At 42.6% G+C, this 24,621-nt stretch overlaps 1 protein-coding gene across 1 annotated transcript in view; it reads right to left on the bottom strand.

Annotated features, from left to right (window-relative positions):
• LOC124552369 (flocculation protein FLO11-like) overlaps positions 1–20,957 on the bottom strand; it is a 106,613-nt gene extending 85,656 nt beyond the window's left edge. Inside the window, exons 1-2 of the mRNA XM_047126634.1 lie at positions 20,847–20,957; positions 1,191–2,415 (exon numbers count right to left, since the gene is read on the bottom strand). Of these exons, the coding sequence (XP_046982590.1) occupies positions 1,191–1,465 (275 nt within the window). The 5' untranslated portion in view covers positions 1,466–2,415; positions 20,847–20,957. The remainder of the gene's footprint in view (positions 1–1,190; positions 2,416–20,846) is intronic.
• Between the last annotated feature and the right edge of the window lie 3,664 nt (positions 20,958–24,621).

Genomic DNA, 24,621 nt, shown 5'->3' with positions numbered 1-24,621 from the left:
TTCACTGGATTTGTGGAAGGCCACCACTGTCTTCGAGTCAGAGAGAGACACAATTCAATATTTCCTACACAACACCAAAAATTAAACTAAATGCATACACATGAAAATTTTGTGGATAAACATTATTAATACCAGTCCTAAATATTAATTAAAATTTCATGGCAAAGTGGGTTCATTATTTCATTATAGGAAATAAAGGGTGTTGAAACGTGGGTGAGAAACAAGTCAAACATGAGACTGGTGGTTTGTCTACAAAACTGATTTTCACAAACAGCTATTTTTCCCAAAAGTTTATGTCTGTGCTTTGGGCCCCTACGGTTCTGGGTGCTTCATTTCCTTTGTGAACGGCTTTATAATATGTTGCATAAAAGAAGAAATAAAAACTTTGAGGTTCGCCGATGACATTGTAATTCTGTCAGCAAAGGACTTGGAAGAGCAGTTGAATGGAATGGACAGTGTCTTGAAAGGAGGATATAAGATGAACATCAACAAAAGCAAAACGAGGATAATGGAATGTAGTCGAATTAAGTCGGGTGATGCTGAGGGAATTAGATTAGGAAATGAGACACTTAAAGTAGTAAAGGAGTTTTGCTATTTGGGGAGCAAAATAACTGATGATGGTCGCAGCAGAGAGGATATAAAATGTAGACTGGCAATGGCAAGGAAAGCATTTCTGAAGAAGAGAAATTTGTTAACATCGAGTATAGATTTAAGTGCCAGGAAGTCGTTTCTGAAAGTATTTGTACGGAGTGTAGCCATGTATGGAAGTGAAACGTGGACGATAAATAGTTTGGACGAGAAGAGAATAGAAGCTTTCGAAATGTGGTGCTACAGAAGAATGCTCAAGATTAGATGGGTAGATCTCATAACTAATGAGGAGGTATTGAATAGAACTGGGGAGAAGAGGAGTTTGTGGCACAACTTGACAAGAAGAAGGGACCGGTTGGTAGGGCTTATTCTGAGGCATCAAGGGATCACCAACTTAGTATTGGAGGGCAGCGTGGATCGTAAATACCGTAGAGGGAGACCAAGAGATGAATACACTAAGCAGATTCAGAAGGATGTAGGTTGCATTAAGTACTGGGAGATGAAGAGGCTTGCACAAGATAGAGTAGCATGGAGAGCTGCATCAAACCAGTCTCGGGACTGAAGACCACAACAACAACTATCTGAGCAAAGACAGTACGTACCTGAGAGCATCGGGCGAGCTGCTGTTGGCATCGGGTGTGGTCACTGGTGTCTCGTAGCCCGCTATGGGGTCACAGTCCCTCTTGGGCATCAGCTCTATGGCGCTGAGCTCCGAGGAGGTCACCGGTTGGCTGAGGCTGCTGGATGGTGGAGCCTCTGAGAGCTCGCCGACTGGAACTGGAGTCTGCAGCTGATCTCCAGACGACCCCCACAGTATTTCTCCAGTTTGCAGTGGCCGCTGGTGGTACATCTCACACTGCACCATGAAGTCCCCCATAGTTCACTACGTCGCACTGACGACTGATGTCCCACAATCTGGAGACCACCTGCCACCTGATTCAGTTATCGTCTGGCATTAGTCCAGCTGAAGGAGACCACACGTGGAGAACACAGCCCTAACGACAGCTTCACAATGCAGTCCTGCTGACTCTGAACAAGACTAAGTGTCCCAAGATATGAACCTCTACTGGTATATGTATGAAAACTGATGCCACCTACCCACTTGGAAACAGCCCAGATAACAAATCGAATTCCAAGCACCCTTGATCTTTGCTAAGGATAAAGCTGATCCTCCTTTCCAGAACTGCTGGTTCTTCCTTGATATCTAAAAAATCTCAGCTCGGTACTTCCCCTGTAAATGATTAAGGATGCAGAAGTAATCGAAGGAGTGCCCAGTTGATTATACTCAATTGATTCGTTGTTAGCTGTATATTTCCATTCGGCACTGTCAGTTGAGTACTTCCGGTGACGTGCAAGGTACGAGGAAATAATGTAAGGAATACCACACTGCTTAAATTTGATCTCTCAGCGTTGTTGTTGGGTGTATTTTTACACACAAGCAAATACTCTGTGTGTTCACTACACACCCAACCAGAGCTTGTCGTCTTGTTGCAAACTGACAAATTGTTTCAGAGTAGCGACGGGAACCTGTTGATACACTGTAACTCCAAGAGCTTTTTCAGTATCTTTGCAGCAGAAAGCAGTTTTCACATACGTCAGTCACTCGATATGTCCCAAATTTTCTGCCTCTAATCACTCAGTCTGTGACACTCACCGTTGATTGTCTCAAACAGTAGCCTCCACGTCCTTTCTGTTATCCTATGACTCTAGGACTCTGCTATATCTGAGGAGTTTTCCTGATAGTCGGAGGCCCGATAACTGTGTTGTGTTGAGTTCTCGTCTCTTGTTGTAGTTAGTGGAAGGTGATGGCGTAAAAGGTTATACAACCTGCAACAAAGTATAACGGATAGGAAATCATCAAATCTTGGTGTATGACCAGCTCCTAAAACAAAACAAAAATTGCATAGCAGAGCAGGTGTGTTGTTTTTGTGTTGTGGTCTCTCATTCACGATTCGCCATACTAGCCTATACTGTAGAGTCCTCTTTTTCCTTACATAACTACTGCAACCTACAACCGTTTCACCCTTATAACCGTATCAGAGCTTGAGATTATCCTACAATCTTTACACTGCTCCCACCCACACCCCTTCCCGCACACTTCCCCCCATTAAAATATTGATGATTCCATGATGTGTCCTAGAAACTGATCTCTTCTTTTAGTCAAGTTGCATCAAAAATTTATTTCCTCTCCAGTTGTAGTCAGTAGCTCATCATTACTTATTCTCTTATAGCACCTCATTTCGAAAACTTCTATTCTCTTCTTGCCTGAACTGCTTGTCATCCATGTTTCAACTCTGTACAAGACTTCACTTCAGACAAATACCTGTAGAAAATACTTCGTAACACGTAAATTTATATTTGATACTAGCAAACTCGGCAGTGTTTCGCAGTTGCTAAATATATGTGGGGCAATTGGTTGCACGTCCTAATCTGGGGTGTCCTTGAAAATTGTGTCACAGGACGCAGATTTCGTTTCCGTAATGCAGCCTTGAAGGCACACAACTCGAAAATATAGCAAGTCATATAGAACATGAATGAGGAAGACCCCTTTGTTTTAATTTATTGTGTTTGAGGTATCATTAATTTTTGAACTCCATACAACTACAAAGCTTTAGAATATTCAACATTTTTCGTTTTTTTGGATAGTGTGAGGTACATGTACGTAATGGCTTTCTAGGCTACCTGTAAAACAGCATATAAAATTTCCCACAATGAGAACGTTCTGCCTGTCTGTCAGTTCTGCCATGTTTGAATGTCCAACCTTACGCGTTCTGTTACTACTACAGAAAACATTGATTCGCTAAAGAAGTTTGGGTTATTATAATTTTGGTAATATATAGGTTTTCTGTTAAAATCGACTGCGAGACAGAAAACAAAACAGCACATTGTTATGTATACAATTGTTGTTTAAAATTATGTACAAGGGGAAATAGTATATATCAATTAAATTTGATTCTAGTGGAACAGATGCGTACAGCGGTTGTATTACGGTACATTAATAAAAAGTATCCAACAACCAGCACAAATCCAATCTGTATTTTGTTGCGTATCTAGAGTTCAGCAACTGAATCGTTGACTTCAGTGCGTATTCTCAATTTATACGCACTGAAGACCGCTATTCAGAAGCTGAAATTTAATACAGATAGGATTCGAGACTGAGTGCTGAATTCGTTAACCTTTTTTGACAATATGTATCAGAAACACAATTTGTCTAATGGTTTAAATGTCCCTGTTAAACTTAAGATTACATTATTGAGCCTTGTGAGAGTATTATGGGCCAATATGAGGTGTTCCGAGAAAAAAATGGTTCAAATGGCTGTAATCACTATGGGTCTTAATATATGAGGTCATCAGCCCCAAAGGGACTGAAGCGCCTAGAACCGCTCGGCCACGGCGGCCGGCTGTTCCGAGAATAGTATTATTTTTGACAGTCCGTGTTTGCTGCAGGCCTTATACTTCTGAGTGTGCCTAAAGGCATAGAAACTTCCAGTACTTGATACTGGGATAACGCAGTTCTGAAACATGTTGTGGTGAATACATTACACATTTGACAACTGATGTGTAACATTGTCAATACTCATTAAACCACAAATAACATTTTCATCACTACTTCCTTAACTCAAAGAACCCAGTTAAGAAAATACTCCCGTATCCGTGGTTTTGACCATGTAAGTTGGTACACCCCGTATGTGCTCTGTTTTTGTAGTGCTGCAAACGCAGCGGTAGTTTTCCAGCAGTAAGATAAGAATACTTTATAGTGCTGTAGTAATATATTTCATAGCAGCCGAGTTGGTATTATATGAAAGAAAGTCCATAAATAAAGGCAATACTTTTCTGCTCCATTAGTTGACAGCACCGAATCAGCAGACAGGACTGTTTCAATCTATCATTCTTGTGTGCTACCTGGATTGTTGGTTCATCGAATACCTCTATTCAGCAGTGACTACCCATTCACACGGATGAAACACCTTCAAAAGTAAGATTATTTTACAAATGAGTTAAAATTTGACGTTAGGCATGTGATATCTTCATGGGTAAGAAGCAGAACCATAATTAGTCGGTTTTATTGTTTATTGAAAAAGTCAAAATGCAAACTGCGATAATCTGGTAAGCGAAAAATAACCCTGCCACCCTTCCCCCTTCATCAGCGACTCATTAACGAATCAAACTCCCATATATCAAACAGCTAGTTTTTCACACTCGACTTGTTTATAAATTCTGCCATATTTAAATGTCCAACCTCGAACATTCTGGTACCACTGCAAAAAAAAAAAAAAAACCCACCTTTGATTCGCTTTACAAGATTGGGTAATTATAATAATAAAAGCTCGAATGATGCAGACAACAAGAAGTGAATCCGTTACTGTAAATGGTTTACATCTGTTATTGAGAGATATACACCAAACGTATGATTATGGTCGACGGAGAACCCTCATACTGTCCTTGAAATACTATTGCGCGATCAGAAAACTGAATCATGCGCAGCAATACCTGGACGGCACATTATTGGAACTTTATTTTTTAAAGAAACCAACAACAGTAAAAATTATTACGGTATATTAATAATTTTTGCTTATGGACCGTCTGACAGCAACTGAATAAAACACAATTTTAGTGCCATACGCGTTTCGCCTTTATTTTCTGCAAGACATTATTTGTCTGGTAGATGAGCCAAGTGAAAAAATAGATGAACTCCATTCAGAAATAAACAAAGCTCATCAGAACATAAAATTCACACTTGAAAAAGAAAAAGAAAGTCAAATAAATTTTCTTGACATTACAATTAAAAAAGAAAACGGTAAACATACATTTAACATCTTTAGAAAACCAACAGCCACAGACACAATAATACATTCCACATCCAACCACCCCCACAGCCAGAAACTTGCAGCACTAAGACACATGTTACATAGATTAAACAGAATCCCACTCAGCAAGAGAAACTATGAACAAGAAATGAGTACAATCGTACAAATAGCTAGGAACAACGGGTATGACACACATGTGGTACACAAGCTCAATCAAAAAATAAAAACACAAATAAAAAACAAACACAACAGTTCCACATTACAAAAGAACTCACAAGCTGAAAACTTACAAACACACTCAACAAACACACACAATGACAACACCACACAGAAAAGAACCAGATGGTACACCATGACCTACACACATAAACTAACACACAGAGTTGCAAACATCCTAAAGAGACAGGGTTTCAAAATAGCATATAAGCTTGGGCAAACCCATCAATCACACCTAAGCCAGCCAGTTACCAAGAGAGACAAATTCCAACAATCAGGAATATATAAACTTGAATGTCAAAGTTGTGATGCAGAATACATAGGCATGACATGCAGGAATTTTCAAACAAGATACAAAGAACATATCAGATGTTGGAAGTATGAAACAAACCATTCCACATTTGCAGAGCATTTAAAACACTACAACCATCATCCTACAAACATGGAACAAGAAATGAAAATAATGAGGACAAGCAACCATGACAAACATCTTATACAAATGCAAGAAAACTTCCACATCCAGAAAGCCATAGCTGAAAACAAACATGTGATAAATGAACAAACACACATCAGCACAGGCTCCCTACTACACTTAGTAAAGGAAATGATAACATAAAACAAAAAATAATAATAATAATAAAAAAGAAAACTCTTCCCCACATCATCTGGAGACACACACACACACACACACACACACACACACACACAGCAATATATAAACACCAAAATACACACACACACACACAGCACAAAAAAATATATATCACACCAAAACACACACACACACACACACACACACACACACACACACACACACATACACATACACAAACGCACACACAAATGCATACACGAACAGACCACAGATACTTCAATAGTTACACACATAAGTTTGGCAATAACATTCGATCTTTGGCAAAAACATTTAACAGTCGGCAACAGAAACCACAACATTGCTTTAAAACAAGCGTTCAGTGCATAGTGTTGTGAAATGGGGAAAAAACCGCAAATTGGCGTTCATAAGAAGAAGAACAACAACAAAAATGCAACAGGAGCGTAATATGTAGGAAGTTATCCACACAACCTGTAAGTACAGTTCAAAACATTACTACTTAATAGGAAATACCAACCACCAGAACTGTTTATAACCTATAGGCACAATGACAAAAATGTAAATAAAATAGCTAACATATGTACATATTCCAGGCCACTGATGATGCCTTGCAGAAAATAAAGGCGAAACGCGTATGGCACTAAAATTGTGTTTTATTCAGTTGCTGTCAGACGGTCCATAAGTACAAATTATTAATATACCGTAATATTACACGCAACTGAGGAAGACAGGACTATAAAAGTTTAAGATGTAAAAATTATTCTTTAATGATCCACTATTTCAGCTGCAAACTAAAGACTACCCTAAGCCTCATGGTTTCATCAAGTTGACACTATGCGTCCTTAGGAAGAGTTTTTGGAGAACGTGTCATATCAAACAATCTATGGCCCTCTCCCTCGCCAATTACTCCACAAGACTTTGTCTTTAGGGGAGCAGCAAAATCTATAGTACCAATCGCAATCGACTGCGCACGCTTTGTGACTTAAAAACTGAAATAACTGCATACGTGAGAAGCATATCACGATGAGATTGGCAGAAAGTGTTTTCCAGATAAACTTAATCCAACATGTGTTGTAGCTGCACAACAATTCCTAAATACCCTACAAGTGGTACAATGACACAATTCTGCAGCTACATTCAGTGGTATACGTGCATAGTGTCTGCGTGTTTCGAATAGAGATGGTAGTGCTAGAGAGGTAATAAATCGAAGCGCCATGCCCGATATCGGTTTCGTAAGTAACGAATGTAAGCTTAACGTGGGGAGTTCCACAACATTGTTTACAACCGAAAATTACAGCGCGAAAATCTGCAAATAAAATTAATATCTCAGCCCATCGAATATGCTTCGCAAGCCTAATCAATTGAGAGGAAATTCCCAAGGAAAAATATGCATTTATTTGTATTTATTCAGTTAAGCACAACCATAATCTTAATAGCACGAATGTATCGTTGAACTGGTTACAGAAAATTACACAAGAAACGGTTTATATTTTTCTTGATGATTGGGGCTATATTGAAATACATATCCTGAAAGGACCTTGTAAGTAAGGTTCCAGTATCACCACTTAGAAGATTTAATGATTATTACGAAAGCCGTTTCGGAAGATTTCCATTTTCAAGTACCTGTGTGTACAAGGTTTGAGACTTGCAATGTGCTAAGTTCTATAGGAGTTTTAGACTTTTTTTTAAATTTTATGAATTATTGAGGTATAACTGATATTGTGGTCATAATTTTCATTTTCACGGGTTATACAAACCATGTTGTAATTAATTTTTATGCATCTAATTTATGTACATAAGAGGGAGACTTACATCTACATTGTCCTGACGTATACGTAAGATCTTGTGTGGCTGTGGTGACTGTTCTTGCTATATTTCAAGTGAAATTCTAAAATATCGATTTCACTTCGATTTTGTGCAGTTTTATACAGTGTGCGTAATATGTTGATATAATATCGTAAGTATTTTCTGTAATTTTTTTGACAGTCATAGGTGATTATATCTTTAGATATTTCAAGCATGTGTAATCTGTCTTTGGTTCTCAACTTACGTCACCGTTCTTCTGACATATAAATAATATACAGTGTGACTGTTTTTGCTACATTTCATGTGAAATTCAAGAAATTTCGGTGTCACGTTGATTTTATGCTGTTAGATTTTATACAGCAGGACGTGACATTTTAGTGTAAAATCGTAACACATTTAGCGCAATTCATGACAGTTGACACCAAAGAAGCTTTATGTTTATGCTAGATCAGACTTTGGTCAGAGATGCTGTCTTTAGCCATCTCCGGCATGTGAATCCACTCTTTCGCTCTTCCGAAACAGCTGTTGTAATCATCAGTAAACGTTTTAAGCGGGACATTATTTACAATGTCCTTTCAAGGGTTATATTTTCTTTGTTGCCGTTCCTGACGAAACATATTTTTGCACAGCCGGTTTGGGATTATTCACAATAACAGAGCACATGTAGTTATTGTTTACCTTGTAGTTGGAGATAATACAGTAGGAAGACGAGAGATGTTTGTGTGTCTCCTTTGAAATGTAAACACTTGAGAGGGGGCAAGGTCTTGTCACTGTGAAACAGTGAGTACACAGTTGAGCTGTCTGGGATATAATGTGCTATCACAGTTGGCACCAAAGTGCAGATTTACGTCGCGGATAATTTCCGCACAAGTATTTACTGTAGTCCCGACAGGACAAGACACGATTGTAAGACCAAAGCAGATTGGCTCCCACAACTGACCACAGTGTGCTATGTTAGCTTGGTGGAACACGTTTCTAGTTTTGCTATCTCGCGGTTGAGTAGAGATTTCGTGCAAGATCCAATTTAGTGATGCCAGTAACCCCTCGCCCTCGATTCCTTCATGACTCAAACTCCCGTGTATAAAACACCGAAAAAAGTTAAGAAAACGTTTGAAGTTGTGTTTCAAGTTTGGTGGAAGTCGCTAAGTTCTCTCATTGTCAAACAGTCGATGAGTATTTATCCTCCTTGTAAAGAGAAATGTACGTAAAAGTGGTGAAATGATAGTTCTGTATCATGCTAAAAACATTGCCTCCAGTTTTCAAATTTTACTTCGTGCTATAAATAATGTGAGCCATATTGTTTCAACCAATGCCCAGTGTTACGCCCGCACTTCTACTTTTATTGTTTCCTGTCGTCAAACACCTGAAGAATATATAAGGCTGTGAACCTGTTCGCGATTCGTTTATTAAAGGAAAACACATACGTTGGAACACAGAACCCGAAGCAAAGCTTTAATAACGCCATTTAGAAGAAATGCCCAAACAAAAGATATTGCTCATCTGCTAATATGAATATTTCCTCATATTACGCTTGTCTGGTGTTCAATGACGTCGACAATGGAATAATCAGGACCAGTATGGATTTGATGCAGTTTGCTTCACTGAAATACTATTGAAGAAGACTGATAGTACCAGCATTGATAATTCTGAACTGTCAGTGAAGGATGTAGACATAAGGGACTCCAGAAGGATCAGACCAGAAGAAAAGAGCTACATGAAGATCCAGAAGACCAGATGAATGGTTATGGCCAGCATTAAGATACATGTTTCTGGCATAAATGCTAATAAAAGCTCCTTTTTGCCTTTCCCTCAGTTTTCATTTTTGAGTATATATGGAACATGTTCTACTGGATCACTGTAGAGAAAAAGGTGAAATTTGTACAGTCGTATACGCTGTAACTCGACTTCCTGCGGTGCGAAATATTTCTAAGTACATTACTGCCAAATTTAATTAAATCTTTTTGGGAAAAATTCTTGAGTATCATAAACACAAGTTTAAAAAATCATTACGAGTGTCTTAAGACTGATATTAAAGAAACTGGTGCACAGATTTCTTTATCAGTTTACTAAGAATAACCTGCCACATTGTGAAAGGGATTAGGAAAGTAATCTTTGAGAAAATGTTCGTCATGTGATACTATGTTTTCTAAAAGTATCCACAAACGATTTAATCATATTATTCGAACCAAAAGAAACATGAAGAAACTCTGCATTATATCAAATAACATAGTGACAATATGTGCACAATTTGGTTCACTTATCTCTCAAATAGCAAAAGCTACACTATCTTATACGTACCCATGTATTTTCTCATACGTCCCCTATTAAGCAAAAAGTAGCTTTTCACGCAATTCAGTCTTTGTGACACCATATTTCCCGAAATGTGTGTCGTACAGGGATATAATTTTGCAGTTGCATTCAGTGGCATTTGTGGATACTGTCTGTAATCTGTGTTTCCAGTAGAGTTACTAGTAACGTTATAGCTGATGCTCAAGTTTTACTGCATCAATAATGAAAGTTTATTGAGCCACAAACTTTTTTCCTTTCAGTATTTTGTGTGTGTTGTCAGCGACAAAGAGCCTATACGGTGTTCCAAGATTATGCTCGAGTTACTTGTGAAAACACCATGAAATAGATTAGGGTGCTGAAACACACAGACATATAGGAAAAGTTTTAATCACGATACCTTTTTCTTTCGTGATCCGGTTTTATGAAATAAAGTCTATACTGTGAACAAGCTATGTTCATGTTCCCTATGAAAACACCATGGAAGATATTATCGTGCTCTAACAGGCAAAGAGACTGATGCGAAAACTTTAAACGACGGGATTTTTTTCCGCGACTCGATTTTTATTAACTAAAGCTTACACGGTGCCCTCAACCTGCGAAACTTCTACGAACATTCGTCTAGTAGTTTTGGAGAAGCCGGTTCAAACAGGACACTTTCACAGATTTATTATTAGTATATATGGCAGAATAAAAAAGGCTACAAAATTTAAATATCTAGGTGAAATAGTACAAATAAATGTTTTAGACGAAGAAGCTAACGTAGCAAGGGCAAGGAAAAAAAACCTGTATAACAAGAAATCTATTTCTATAAATGCAAGACTTCGGCACTACAATACTGTCATTATACTAGAATGCCTTTATGCATCAGAAAGCCTTTCATTAAATACAGCCAAACAATCAGGTGAAATAGAAAAGAAGGAAAGGAAAATCTTCGGGGCCAAAATATGAGAATATGAAATGGAAGTTAAGAAGCAATAAAGTAGTTTATTAAAAAATGGAGCTGATATCAGACACGATGAGAAAGAGAAGAGGTACACTCTATGTACGGATAAAAACAAGATAACAAAAAGAATTTTTAATTTGTTTGACAGGAACCCAAATCATCAATGACGTGGATAAAAGAAGTTAAAGCAGGCCTGAAGGAAATGGAAATAACTGAGGAAGAAAGAGGAGAAAGATAAAGGTCTAGAGGAATAGTAAAATGTTTCAAGGGTTTCCAGGAGAAATCAAAGGAAACGACAGGTGCAATATGGACAGAAGATATAAGAGGAACAATGGGAAAGAATGAGAAATTACTGGAAAGAAAGGAAGGAGAAAGGAAAGCATACTTAAGTTATTACGTGGGCTCTTAGTAGGCCAAACCAATATATATATATATATATATATATATATATATATATATATATTTTTGGCCTGCTAAGAAAATCAAAGGAAGAGTTACGCTCTGTGTACAGATAAAAACAAGATAACAAAAAGAATTTAACAAACCAGTGCATATATATATATATATATATATATATATATATATATATATATATATATATATATATCTGCCAAGTCTTTCTGCAGATATATATATCTGTACATATATCTGTACACACACACACACATATATATATATATATATATATATATATATATATATATACTGGTTTGTTAAATTCTTTTTGTTATCTTGTTTTTATCTGTACATACACTCTTCTCTTCCTTTGATTTTCTTAGTTGGCCTATATATATATATATATATATATATATATATATATATATATATATACACACTGGTTTCACCTACTAAGAAGCCCACGAAATAACTTAAGTATGCTTTCTTTTCTCTTTTATTTCTTTCCAGTAATTTCTCATTCTTTCCCTTTGTTCGTCTCTTATTTCTTCTGTCCATATATATATATATGCGCCCAGGAAAAGTCGTGGTGGCCGACACCGGATTGCGGCAGAGGGCAGCAGCGTCTTAGACGCCGGTTTTATCGCTGGCGCTCACCTTGGAAACTGAAATCTGGCACTTGAACCTTCGATTTGCGCACATCGGTTTCGCGTGCTCGTTATCACGCCGCGATATCGAGTTCTCACGAACGAAGAGTCGAGTTTAGTATTAAAACTTAAAGTGCCACCATTTACACTCATGGGAAAAAAATCCCAGCAGCGAAAAAATAATTACTACAGAGTAATGAAATCTCAGGAATACATTTGTCTAGGTAACGCATTTAAGTGATTAACATTGAAAGATCACAGGTTAACGTAAGCTCGAAGATAAACCATAGCATATGCGAAGTACTGGTATGTTAACAACTGGTGTGATCGCCAGAATATTGAATGCAAGCATGAAAACGAGCGTGGTGTGCAGATGCCGGATGCCAGTTTGTGGGAAGAAGTTGCATGTCCTTTGCGGTTAGTCAATACTAAGACGGTTAATGGTGTTTGTGGACGACGCTGGAGCTGTAGTCTAATAAGGTCCCATATGTGCTCGATTGGAGACAGATCTGGTGATCGAGTAGGCCAAGGCAATATGTCGACACGTACGTTGGGTTACAGCAGCGTTATGTAGACGAGTGTTATCCTGTTGGAAAACACCCACTGGAATGCTGTTCACGAATGGCAGCACAACCTGTCGAATCACCAGATTAATGAGCAAATTTGCATTCAGGGTGCATGGGATAATCACTCGAGAGTGCTCCTGCTGTTATACGAAATCGCGCCTCCAGGTGTAGGTCCAGTGTGTGTGCCATGCAGTCAGGTTGGCTGCAGGCCCTGAACTCGCCTCCTTCTAACCAACACACGGCCATCACTGGTACTGAGGCAGAAGCAGCTTTCATCATAAAACATAACAGATCTCCACCGTACCCTCCAGTTAGCTCTCGCTTGAGACCACTGAAGTCGCAAATGGGGGGTGTTTTGGGTCAGTGGAATGTACGCTAAAGGGCGTATGGCTCGAAGCTGTTCTTGAAGTAACCGATTTGTAACAGTGTGGTGCCAACTGCTGCTCAAATTGCTGCTGCAGATGCAATACGATGCGCCAGAGCCATATGTCTAACACGATGGTCTTGCCTCGCGATAATGCCACCTGTGCGTCCGGAGCCCCGTCTTCTTGCCACGGTACATTTTCGTCACCACCGCTGCCAGTAATCATGTACAGTGGCTACATCCCTGCCAAGTCTTTCTGCAGCATTGTAGAAGGAATACTGAGTCTCTCGTAGCCCTGTTACACAACCTCGTTGTGGCTTCAAAGCATTCTTGACTAAAACCAGGTCACCACGTCCAGTCTCAAAGGTAACTAACGCTCACGACCGTTAAGAGTCCGTATTCGAAGCAAACTTCATTTGCATCCGCCTAGTGGCGCTAGTTGCATCACTCCTATGCGACTGGAAGGAAATACACTCCTGGAAATGGAAAAAAGAACACATTGACACCGGTGTGTCAGACCCACCATACTTGCTCCGGACACTGCGAGATGGCTGTACAAGCAATGATCACACGCACGGCACAGCGGACACACCAGGAACCGCGGTGTTGGCCGTCGAATGGCGCTAGCTGCGCAGCATTTGTGCACCGCCGCCGTCAGTGTCAGCCAGTTTGCCGTGGCATACGGGGCTCCATCGCAGTCTTTAACACTGGTAGCATGCCGCGACAGCGTGGACGTGAACCGTATGTGCAGTTGACGGACTTTGAGCGAGGGCGTATAGTGGGCATGCGGGAGGCCGGGTGGACGTACCGCCGAATTGCTCAACACGTGGGGCGTGAGGTCTCCACAGTACATCGATGTTGTCGCCAGTGGTCGGCGGAAGGTGCACGTGCCCGTCGACCTGGGACCGGACCGCAGCGACGCACGGATGCACGCCAAGACCGTAGGATCCTACGCAGTGCCGTAGGGGACCGCACCGCCACTTCCCAGCAAATTAGGGACACTGTTGCTCCTGGGGTATCGGCTAGGACCATTCGCAACCGTCTCCATGAAGCTGGGCTACGGTCCCGCACACCGTTAGGCCGTCTTCCGCTCACGCCCCAACATCGTGCAGCCCGCCTCCAGTGGTGTCGCGACAGGCGTGAATGGAGGGACGAATGGAGACGGGTCGTCTTCAGCGATGAGAGTCGCTTCTGCCTTGGTGCCAATGATGGTCGTATGCGTGTTTGGCGCCGTGCAGGTGAGCGCCACAATCAGGACTGCATACGACCGAGGCACACAGGGCCAACACCCGGCATCATGGTGTGGGGAGCGATCTCCTACACTGGCCGTACACCACTGGTGATCGTCGAGGGGACACTGAATAGTGCACGGTACATCCAAACCGTCATCGAACCCATCGTTCTACCATTCCTAGACCGGCAAGGGAACTTGCTGTTCCAACAGGACAATGCACGTCCGCATGTATCCCGTGCCACCCAACGTGCTCTAGAAGGTGTAAGTCAACTACCCTGGCCAGCAAGATCTCCGGATCTGTCCCCCATTGAGCATGTTTGGGACTGGATGAAGCGTCGTCTCACGCGGTCTGCACGTCCAGCACGAACGCTGGTCCAACTGAGGCGCCAGGTGGAAATGGCATGGCAAGCCGTTCCACAGGACTACATCCAGCATCTCTACGATCGTCTCCATGGGAGAATAGCAGCCTGCATTGCTGCGAAAGGTGGATATACACTGTACTAGTGCCGACATTGTGCATGCTCTGTTGCCTGTGTCTATGTGCCTGTGGTTCTGTCAGTGTGATCATGTGATGTATCTGACCCCAGGAATATGTCAATAAAGTTTCCCCTTCCTGGGACAATGAATTCACGGTGTTCTTATTTCAATTTCCAGGAGTGTATGAATACAAATCATCTCTCAGAGCCGCGAGATTTCCACACACCTAAACATCCCTAGGTCCACTGTTTCCGATGTGATAGTGAAGGTGGAACGTAAAGGGACGCGTACAGCACAAAAGGGTACAGGCTGGCCTCGTCTGTTGACTGAGAAAGAGAGCCGACAGTTGAAGAGGGTCGTAATGTGTAATAGGCAGACATCTATCCAGACCATCACACAGGAATTGCAAACTGCTTCAGTATCCAATGCAAGTACTACGACAGTTAGGCGGGAGGTGAGAAAACTTGGATTTCATGGTCAAGGGGCTGCTCATAAGCCACACATCACGCCGGTAAGCCGGCCGGTGTGGCCGTGCGGTTCAAGGCGCTTCAGTCTGGAACCGCGTGACCGCTACGGCCGCGGATTCGAATCCTGCCTCGGGCATGTACGTGTGTGATGTCCTTTGGTTAGTTAGCTTCAAGTAGTTCTAAGTTCTAGGGGACTGATGACCACAGATGTTAAGTCCCATAGTGCTCAGAGCCATTTCAACCATTTGAATCACGCCGGTAAATGCCAAAAAACACCTCGGTTGGTGTAAGGAGCGTAAACACTGGACCATTGGACAGTCTAAAAACGTTTTGTAGAGTAACGAATCACTGTACACAATGTGGCGATACGATGACGGGGTGTGGGTATGGCGAATGCCCGGTGAGCGTCATCTGCCAGCGTGTGTAGTGCCAACAGTAATATTCGGAGGCGGTGATGTTATGGTGTGGTCGTGTTTTTCATGGAGGGGGCTTGCACCCCTTGTTGTTCTGCGTGGCACTATCACAGCACAGGCGTACATTGATGATTTAAGCACTTTCTTGTTTCACTGTGTTGAAGAGCAATTTGGGGATAACGACTGCATCTTTCAAAATGATCGAGCACCTGTTCATAATGCACGGCCTGTGGTGGAGAGGTTACACGACAATAACATACCTGTAATGGACTGGCCTGCACAGAGACCTGGCCTGAAACCTTTGGAACACGTTTGGGATGGTTGGAACGCCGACCTCGTGCCAGGCCTCACCGACCAACATCGACACCTCTGCTCACTGCAGCACTCCGTGAAGAATGGGCTGCCATTCCGCAAGAAACCTTCCAGCACCTGATTGAACGTATGCCTGCGAGAGTGGAAGCTGTCATCGAGGCTAAGGGTGGGCCAACACCATATTGACTTCCAGCATTACCGATGGAGGGCGTCACGAACTTTTAAGACATTTTCAGCAAGCTGTCCGGATACTTTTGATCACATAGTGTATCTATATAAATTTATTATCTACTTGAAGGCAAGTTAAATTGTTATAACATACTAAAGTCAGTATTTGACGCAAACGTTAACGTTTCAAAAAGAGAAATTAAAAAAATGCTCGTAATTTCGTCTGTCACAAAAGTTTGCAACGATACAATTAATTTAAATGTTGTTTTCCATTCTAACATTGCCAAACACTGTCACTACTACAAATCGCTTGAAGGCCGTGAATGAACAATGTTTTGAAGCCATTTTCAGCCTTTTAAACGTGTGTCCAGTACGAATTTGTATGACAGTACATATGAATAGCATCTTTCGTCACAAAAAAACCAAGCGTTTCTTGTTCTCTCCGCTTGCGTTTCCCCGTATGAGAAAGGTAAAATAACCTTTAAAATAAACAAGTCAGTGTTCAGTAACTGTTCAAAATTTTATATTCGTGACGAAAATAGGAACTGCGAGGTGGACGAAATTACGAAAATCCCCAGGTTAATTGTACTGACCGCTACTGTAATATAGACCGGACCTTTGACTTTAGCGATTACATATCGGCTGAAGTGAATACCACTCTATTTGAAAACAAATCAGTGCTCACACTGGAAATAGCAGACTTAATTTGACTACTGCAGTAACTTACCTCAGGGAAGGAAGGTTGGTCGTTTTATTTGGGGGAGTGGCCCAAACAGAGAGGTCACCGCTCCCATTGGATTATGGAAGTCGGGCGTGCCATTTCGAAGGAACCACCTCAGCATTTGCCTGAAGCGATTTAGGGAAAACCTAAAGCAGGAAAGTCCCAGCGACACGGAAGCTAAACGTGCTGGACACGACAGACTCTCTCAACAGAACAATGGACTGCGGTCACGAAAGTCCTCGCAGCTAAGTATTCGTTACCAATTGTGAAAACCAGAAATTCCTAGGGACTCGAAATGATAATCATGTCATGTGACCAAGGCCTCCAGTTTGGTAGACCGCTCGCCTGGTGCAAGTCTTTCGACTTGACGCCACTTCGGCGACTTGCGCGTCGATGGGGATGAAATGACGAAGCTTAGGACAACACAACACCCAGTCCTTGAGCGGAGAAAATCTCCGACCCAGCCGGGAATCGAGCTCGGGGCCTTTGGATTCACAGTCTGTCGCGTTGACCACTCAGCTACTGGGGGCGGAAAGGGACACGAAATTAGAAGCAGGAACGCTATCAGTGCCTCCTATCTTAATGTAAACAATGAATGGTCTAGAATGGTGCCTTGGGGTACTCCAAAAATTAGATCTGCCTGTATTTGGTTTGTTTAGGAATGATGCGTGGGGTTCTCAGGGAGGTCCCGAATCCAGTCACAAGTCCGGCCCGATACTCGCTAACCTGGCATATTGCTCACTAAACGAGAGAACGGTCCATTGACACAAAGCCAACACGGATTTAGAAAACATCGCTTTTGTGAAACACAGCTAGCTCTTATATTCACACGAGGTGCAGAGTGCTGCCGAAAACTAATTGATTCCGTATTTCTTGATTTCCAGAAGGGTTTCGACACAGTATGTCAGAAGCGGCTTGTAATGAAATTGCGTTCTTATGGCACATCGTCTCAGTTATGGAATTACCTGCCGGAGAGGTAACAGATCGAGTAAAACAAAAGTGATTTCTACCGATCCCGAAAGTAGTGTTGTAGGCCCTCTAGTCGGCCGGAGTGGCCGAGCGGTTCTAGGCGCTTCAGACTGGAACCGGGCAACCGCTACGGGCGCAGGTTCGAATCCTGCCTCGGGCATGGATGTGTGTGAAGTTCTTAGGTTAGTTAGGTTTAAGTAGTTCTAAATTGTAGGGGACTGATGACCTCAGATGTTAAGTCCCATAGTGCTCAGAGCCATTTGAACCTTTTTTTTTTTTTTTTTTTTTTTGTAGGCCCTCTGTTGTTCCTTATCTGGATAAACGATTTAGGAGACAATCGTAGCAGCCATCTTAGGCTGTTTTCAGATAATACTGTCATGCATCGTTTAGTGAAATCATCAGAAGTTCAAAACAATTTGCAAAACGATATAGATAACATACCTATACAGTGCGAAAATTGGCAATTGACTCTAATTAATGAAAAGTGTGAGATCATCCACATGAGTGCTAAATGGAATCCGTTAAACTACAGTTACACGATAAATCTATCAAAACTAAAGGCGTGAATACCACTAAATACCTAGGAATTATTATTACGAACAACTTAAATTGGAAAGAAAACGTAATTCATGTCGTGGGAAAGGCGAACCAAACACTTCGTTTTACTTGCCGAACACTTGGAAGATGCAACAGATCTACTAAAGAGACCGCTGAGACTACGTCTTCTTTTGGAGTACTGCTGCGCGAAGTGGGACCTTTACGATATAGGGTGAACATAGTACATCCAGAAAGTTCAAAGTTGGGCAGCACGTTTTGTATTATCGAGAAATAGGGGAGAGAGTGTGACGGACATGAAACAGGATTTGGGATGTACATAATTGAAACAGAGGCGGCGGGAACTTCTCACTAAATGTGAGCCACCAACTTTCTCCTCCGAATGCAAAAATATTTTGTTGACACCGACCTAGATAGGGAGAGACGTTCATCTTAATAAAGTAAGGGAAATCAGAGTTCGCACGGAAAGATAGAGGTGTTCGTTTCCCCCGCGCGCTGTTCAAGAGTGGAATGACAGAATTATTGTGAAGGTTGTTATAAAGTGAAACACCTACAGCCAGTTGACAGTTGACCTACTCAGTTACAGCGATGCTGATGTTTAGTTTGTGGAGCGCTCAACTGCGCGTTCATCAGAGCCCATACAAAGTCCAAATTGTTACACAGTCCAATTTTTTCACTGTCCACTGTAGCCACTGCCACAAATGATGATGATGGTGATGAAATGATGAGGACAACACAGATACCCAGTCCTCGAGTAGAGATAACTCCCCAACCATGCCGGGAATCGAACACGGGACCCCATGATCCAGAGGCGGCAACGCTAGCCACAAGACCACGAGCTACGTACGGTAATGGTACTTGAATTACCTAACCATTACGGCAACTCACCTCAACCTCTCGATACCAGCAATATTCTACTGTGTTCCTGTAAAATAGTTAACATATTTCTGAGACAACATTCAGATTTGATTTCATTAATGTAGAGGTACTTCGATACATCGATATGTTTATATTGCAATGATATTATTCTTATGAGAATTCTTTCTTTTGTCACTATGATCTTTGTCGTACTTGAAACTTTCATTGTTGGGCTCGTAAGCGGTTATTAGAGAGTCAAGTCTTGGTCGTCATGTTGAAAAGACGCAAATTGTAGTCAGTTTATAAAATGTGAACTTTAACAGTGAGGAAGATATTTTCAACTATGTTTTATATTGTGAAGTGATGTTTTGTTAGTTACGTGATATTGCAACAAAAGTAATAAAAAAGAGACGTAACTTAAATTCGGAGTGTTGATTACTTTTTAACATCACCACTGTGCTAACTTGCGAAAGTTTGATCTTCAAGAATGGTTTATTAAACACATCTATAAAACTTTTGAATATCGCAGAATAACACCTAGGCCTCTTTGCATCCGAGTTTGGAATCATCGCCATCTAGATTTTCGACGATTGAGACATGAGTTCACAACGAGACCAGCGTGGGAAACACGAAAAGATGAGTGCCTAGTTTATCCATTATTTCATGAAATGACTTTAATAACTGTCCTCTAATGACACCTGCCACATAATATAACTTTGTTGTTGTCCGAAAATGCAATATTTAGCAGCGTGAGCAACACTACAAATCATAATTAATTTTTGACCTTTGTTGTGGTAGGGCTGATAGACACTGTAGCCACTGCCACAAATGATGACGATGGTGGTGAAATGATGAGGACAACACAAATACCCAGGGTAGAGTCAAATCCCTAACCAGGCCGGGAATCGAACCCGGGACCCCGTGATCCGGAGGCGGCAACGCTAGCCACTAGACCACGAGCTTCGTACTCAGTTGACAGTGATTGTTCGAGAGACGACATCACAGTTAAAGCTAGTCTCCGTAAACCAGTTGTTGGCCAGTGATGCATCGTAATATGGATCGTGATTATCTCTTCATGATAAACTAAGGCTTCAAGATGGTGCATCGAACCGCCAAAACAGGTAGCTACACAATGACAGTATTAGGAAGGCTGTAGGTGTTTCACTTTCTTACAATAGTGAACGACCGTAACCCCGCACACCTCTCGACACAGGGATGGACGTACACAAACTTATTGTGAAGGAGGTTCGATGAACCCACTGTCAGGTGTGATTTGCACAGTAGCCACGTAGAAGCAGGTGTAGAGTGTGGAATTTCGCCGAACGCCACCCACAAGTCAAAGAACACGCCATCAGCTTAGGAGCTGTTGTGTACGGCACAATGTCAAGGGCCGAACAGAGCGAGCCGGGGGTGTGTCGTGGTGTTTGGAGGCTCACCTGCAGAGACGCTGGATTCCCCGGAGAGCAGAGTAGTGACACTGGACCAGCTGTAGCCCAGACCGGTGTCTGCGAGACTGTGGCCGGCCCACGGGTTATCTGTGGCGCCGCCGTTGGCCTTGTGCTGGAGCCCTCGGCACCTGCCCCCAAATGCTACCGCCTCCCCCCTCCTCCCCTCTCCCCCCTCCGCGCCCCCTCTCTGTCAATCTCTGGTGCCACTTCAACCTGACGGACACTTACGCAAACGATGTCCACTGATTCTGACTGTACGTGCCGTCTTATCAGTTGGAGAGGTACACCTCCCGCCATCTTATCTGCTCTGGAGGAGCACCTCACGCGACGCGCGATTATCAGCTCTGATTAGACGCTGACAGCGCCACCAAAGCGTGCCTGTCGAGGCGTTGTTGCTGACCGCGGCGCGTGGTGGGTGAGGAGTCTGGGCGAGGTGTCCAACTGGTGAGGCCACAAGGAGGTCCAATTTCCATCCGCCTTTCTCTTCCAGATTCCTCAACCAAAACTGAAACCATCCTCGCACTGTCAACTGAGAAGCATTCTACAGGGTGGAACAAATAACGCAAATAAGGTAATGGGATCAGTTCCATAATTAAGGAGCTACAGTAATTGAAAAGCTCAGGAAAATGCAGCAAAAATTTTTATTGTAGGGTTTCACTATCAAAAATGCACATAATAAGCTATTTTGTAGCACTCTCTTGCATTCAGAGTGGATTTAAAGCACTCCGTCGTCAGGCCACGAGTGGCCTACCGGAATCATCTGACCGCCGTGTCATCCTTCTGGAGGATGCGGATAGGAGGGGCGTGGGGTCAGCACACCGCTCTCCCGGTCGTTATGATGGCATTCTTGACCGAAGCCGCTACTATTCGGTCGAGTAGCTCCTCAATTGGCACCACGAGGCTGAGTGCACCCCGAAAAATGGCAACAGCGTATGGCGGCCTGGATGGTCACCCATCCAAGTGCCGACCACGCCCGACAGCGCTTAACTTCGGTGATCTCACGGGAACCGGTGTGACCACTGCAGCAAGGCCTTTGCCTTGGATTTAAAGAAAGGGTTAAAAATATCCTCCCTGCATTTGAAGGCAAAGATTCGCACGGGGGTGAACCGCGCGAGTACCATTTCGTGATTTCACATGCTCGTTCCTTACTGACGTTACGGCATCGAAAATGCGTTGTATCAATTTTTCTCTTGTTTCCACCTCAACTTTGTACGCAATGTCTTTCATGCACCCCCAGATGCAGTAAACTAGGGGTGTTAAATCTGGCCATCTGGCAGGCAAGTTGATAGGGCCCCCGCGACCTGTCCATCGATGTGGGAGTTGCTGACTAAGATAAGCTGTTACCACACGGTGGAAGTGCGCAGGTGCCCCGGCATGTGGGACGCACATGAGGCGTCTTGTTTCCAGAGGAACATCTTCAAGACGGTGCGGTAAGTCTTCTCGACAAAAGTTACCGTACGTCTGACCATTTAAATTTCCCGTGAGAATAAACTGTCACACGCAACACCACACCAGACATTTACAGCAATTCAGCGTTGAAATTCAGGTACTACCGTGACATCGGGATTTTCTTTCGTCTGCCCAGACATGCATGTTACGCATGTTGTTGGTGCCATCTCTTGTACAGGTTGCCTCATCACTGAACATTATGAAGCGATAGAGCTGCCGATTTCCATTTAACCAGTTACAAAAGTGCAAACGGTTGGCACAATCATGTGGCTTTAAATGGTGAACTTTCTGCACATGAAAAGGATACAGTCCATTCTCATGAAGAATCCTACATAGCTTAGGTTTTGAAACGTACAATCGAGTAGCAAGCCGTCTTGTACTTGAACGAGGACTGCGCTATACTGAATTAAGAACGTTTTCCTCTTCTTGAACGTCACGGTGTCTTTGGAAGTGAATACCAATACTAGGAGGAGTACCAGTTTCTGGCAATGTTCCACTAAATGTTTTGGCACTCGGAGTCCTACCGACGGAGATATTCGGCAACAGCAGCTTTCGCACTAACATCACAGTAGCCCAAAATGTTCACCATCTCTCCATACTCCTGCGCTGAAAACTTGTACGGCGTCGCAAAGTGTACTGTACACAGGAGACAATAACAGTAAACAGTTACTGCAGTAACAACAACGTGGTTGTTACGGAGACGTACCACTCGCTGCACCTGTCTACCTAAGACTGATCGTGTTTCCTCTGAACACAAGTGTAGTGCTCCATACACCGTGGCGTGTTTCGGAACTCTGTTGTAGCTCCTTAATTATGGGTCTCATCACATTCCTGTATTTACATTCTGCGTTCCCAATAACCTAAGGAATAACCTCCAGCAACCGGGGGAAAACCTCGTGACTGACCCTGTAAATTGTGAGGGGTGTTCAATAAGTAAAGCAACACATTTTTTTTCTTAAAACAGTTTGGTTTTAAACAGGAGTCCAATACAGCATATTATTCCCCACTCTTCTAGCTACAGAACACTATTTTTTTAAAATTATCTCCGTTCAATGCGGCGGCCTTATGGCACCTTACTGTGAGGGCTTGTACACCCTGTAAGAGGTCCATGATTAAAGAATTTGTTGCTACCGCACTTGAGCAGATGTAATTTCGATGTATTGCTCACGCTCTGCCTGCGATATGTAAGCTATAAGAGAATCTCAGACCAGAGAGCAGTGTTGACGGCAGTAGGAACTGTGTAGCAGTAGGAGTAAGTAGTTGCTAGCTAGCAGTCTGGTGTATCGTATTGGCTGGGCCGGTCGTGGGGAGCGATGGCGCAGCCTGAGCGATATAATACAAGGTAAAAGCAGCCTCGCGCATATGTACTATTGTTATGTCGAGCCTCATGTAAATGTTTTTAAAAAATCTCTTAATAATAATCTTTCTTATAAAAAATTAACTTTTGACAATCATTCATCTCAATTTAAAGAACTTACTAATTTCTCCAACCCATGGTCATCCCGATTATTGTAAAGAAAAATCAGTTGTTTGTTTTTATACATGAAAAATCTATCGGCCAGCATTGCACTGGGCTGTGCCAGAAAAATTTCTTATAGGAACAGATATATACACTACTGGCCATTAAAATTGCTACACCACGAAGACGATGTGCTACAAACGTGAAATTTAACCGACAGGAAGAAGATGCTGTAATATGCAAATGATTAGCTTTTCAGAGCATTCACACAAAGCTAGCGCCGGTGGCGACACCTACAACGTGCTGACACGAGGAAAGTTTCCAACCGATTTCTTATACACAAGCAGCAGTTGACCGGCGTAGCCTGGTGAAACGTTGTTGTGATGCCTCGTGTAAAGAGGAGAAATGCCTACCATCACCTTTACGACTTTGATAAAGGTCGGATTGCAGCCTATCGCGATTGCGGTTTATCGTATCGCGACATTGCTGCTCGCGTTGGTCGAGATCCAATGACTGTTAGCAGAATATGGAATCGGTGGGTTCAGGAGGGTAATACGGAACGCCGTGCTGGATCCCGACGGCCTCGTATCACTAGCAGTCGAGATGACAGGCATCTTATCCGCATGGCTGTAACGGATCGTGCGGCCACGTCTCGGTCCCTGAGTCAACAGATGGGGACGTTTTAAGACAACAACCATCTGCAAGAACAGTTCCACGACGTTTGCAGCAGCGTGGACTGTCAGCTCGGAGACCGTGGCTGCGGTTACCCTTGACGCTGCATCACAGACAGGAGCGCATGCGATGGTGTACTCGACGACGAACCTGGGTGCACGAATGGCAGCACGTCATTTTTTC

The sequence above is a fragment of the Schistocerca americana genome, chromosome 10, assembly GCF_021461395.2.
Source record: "Schistocerca americana isolate TAMUIC-IGC-003095 chromosome 10, iqSchAmer2.1, whole genome shotgun sequence".
Classification (NCBI taxonomy): domain Eukaryota; kingdom Metazoa; phylum Arthropoda; class Insecta; order Orthoptera; family Acrididae; genus Schistocerca; species Schistocerca americana.
Note: the sequence above shows the minus strand (reverse complement) of the source record. Positions and strands in the feature narration are given on the sequence as shown.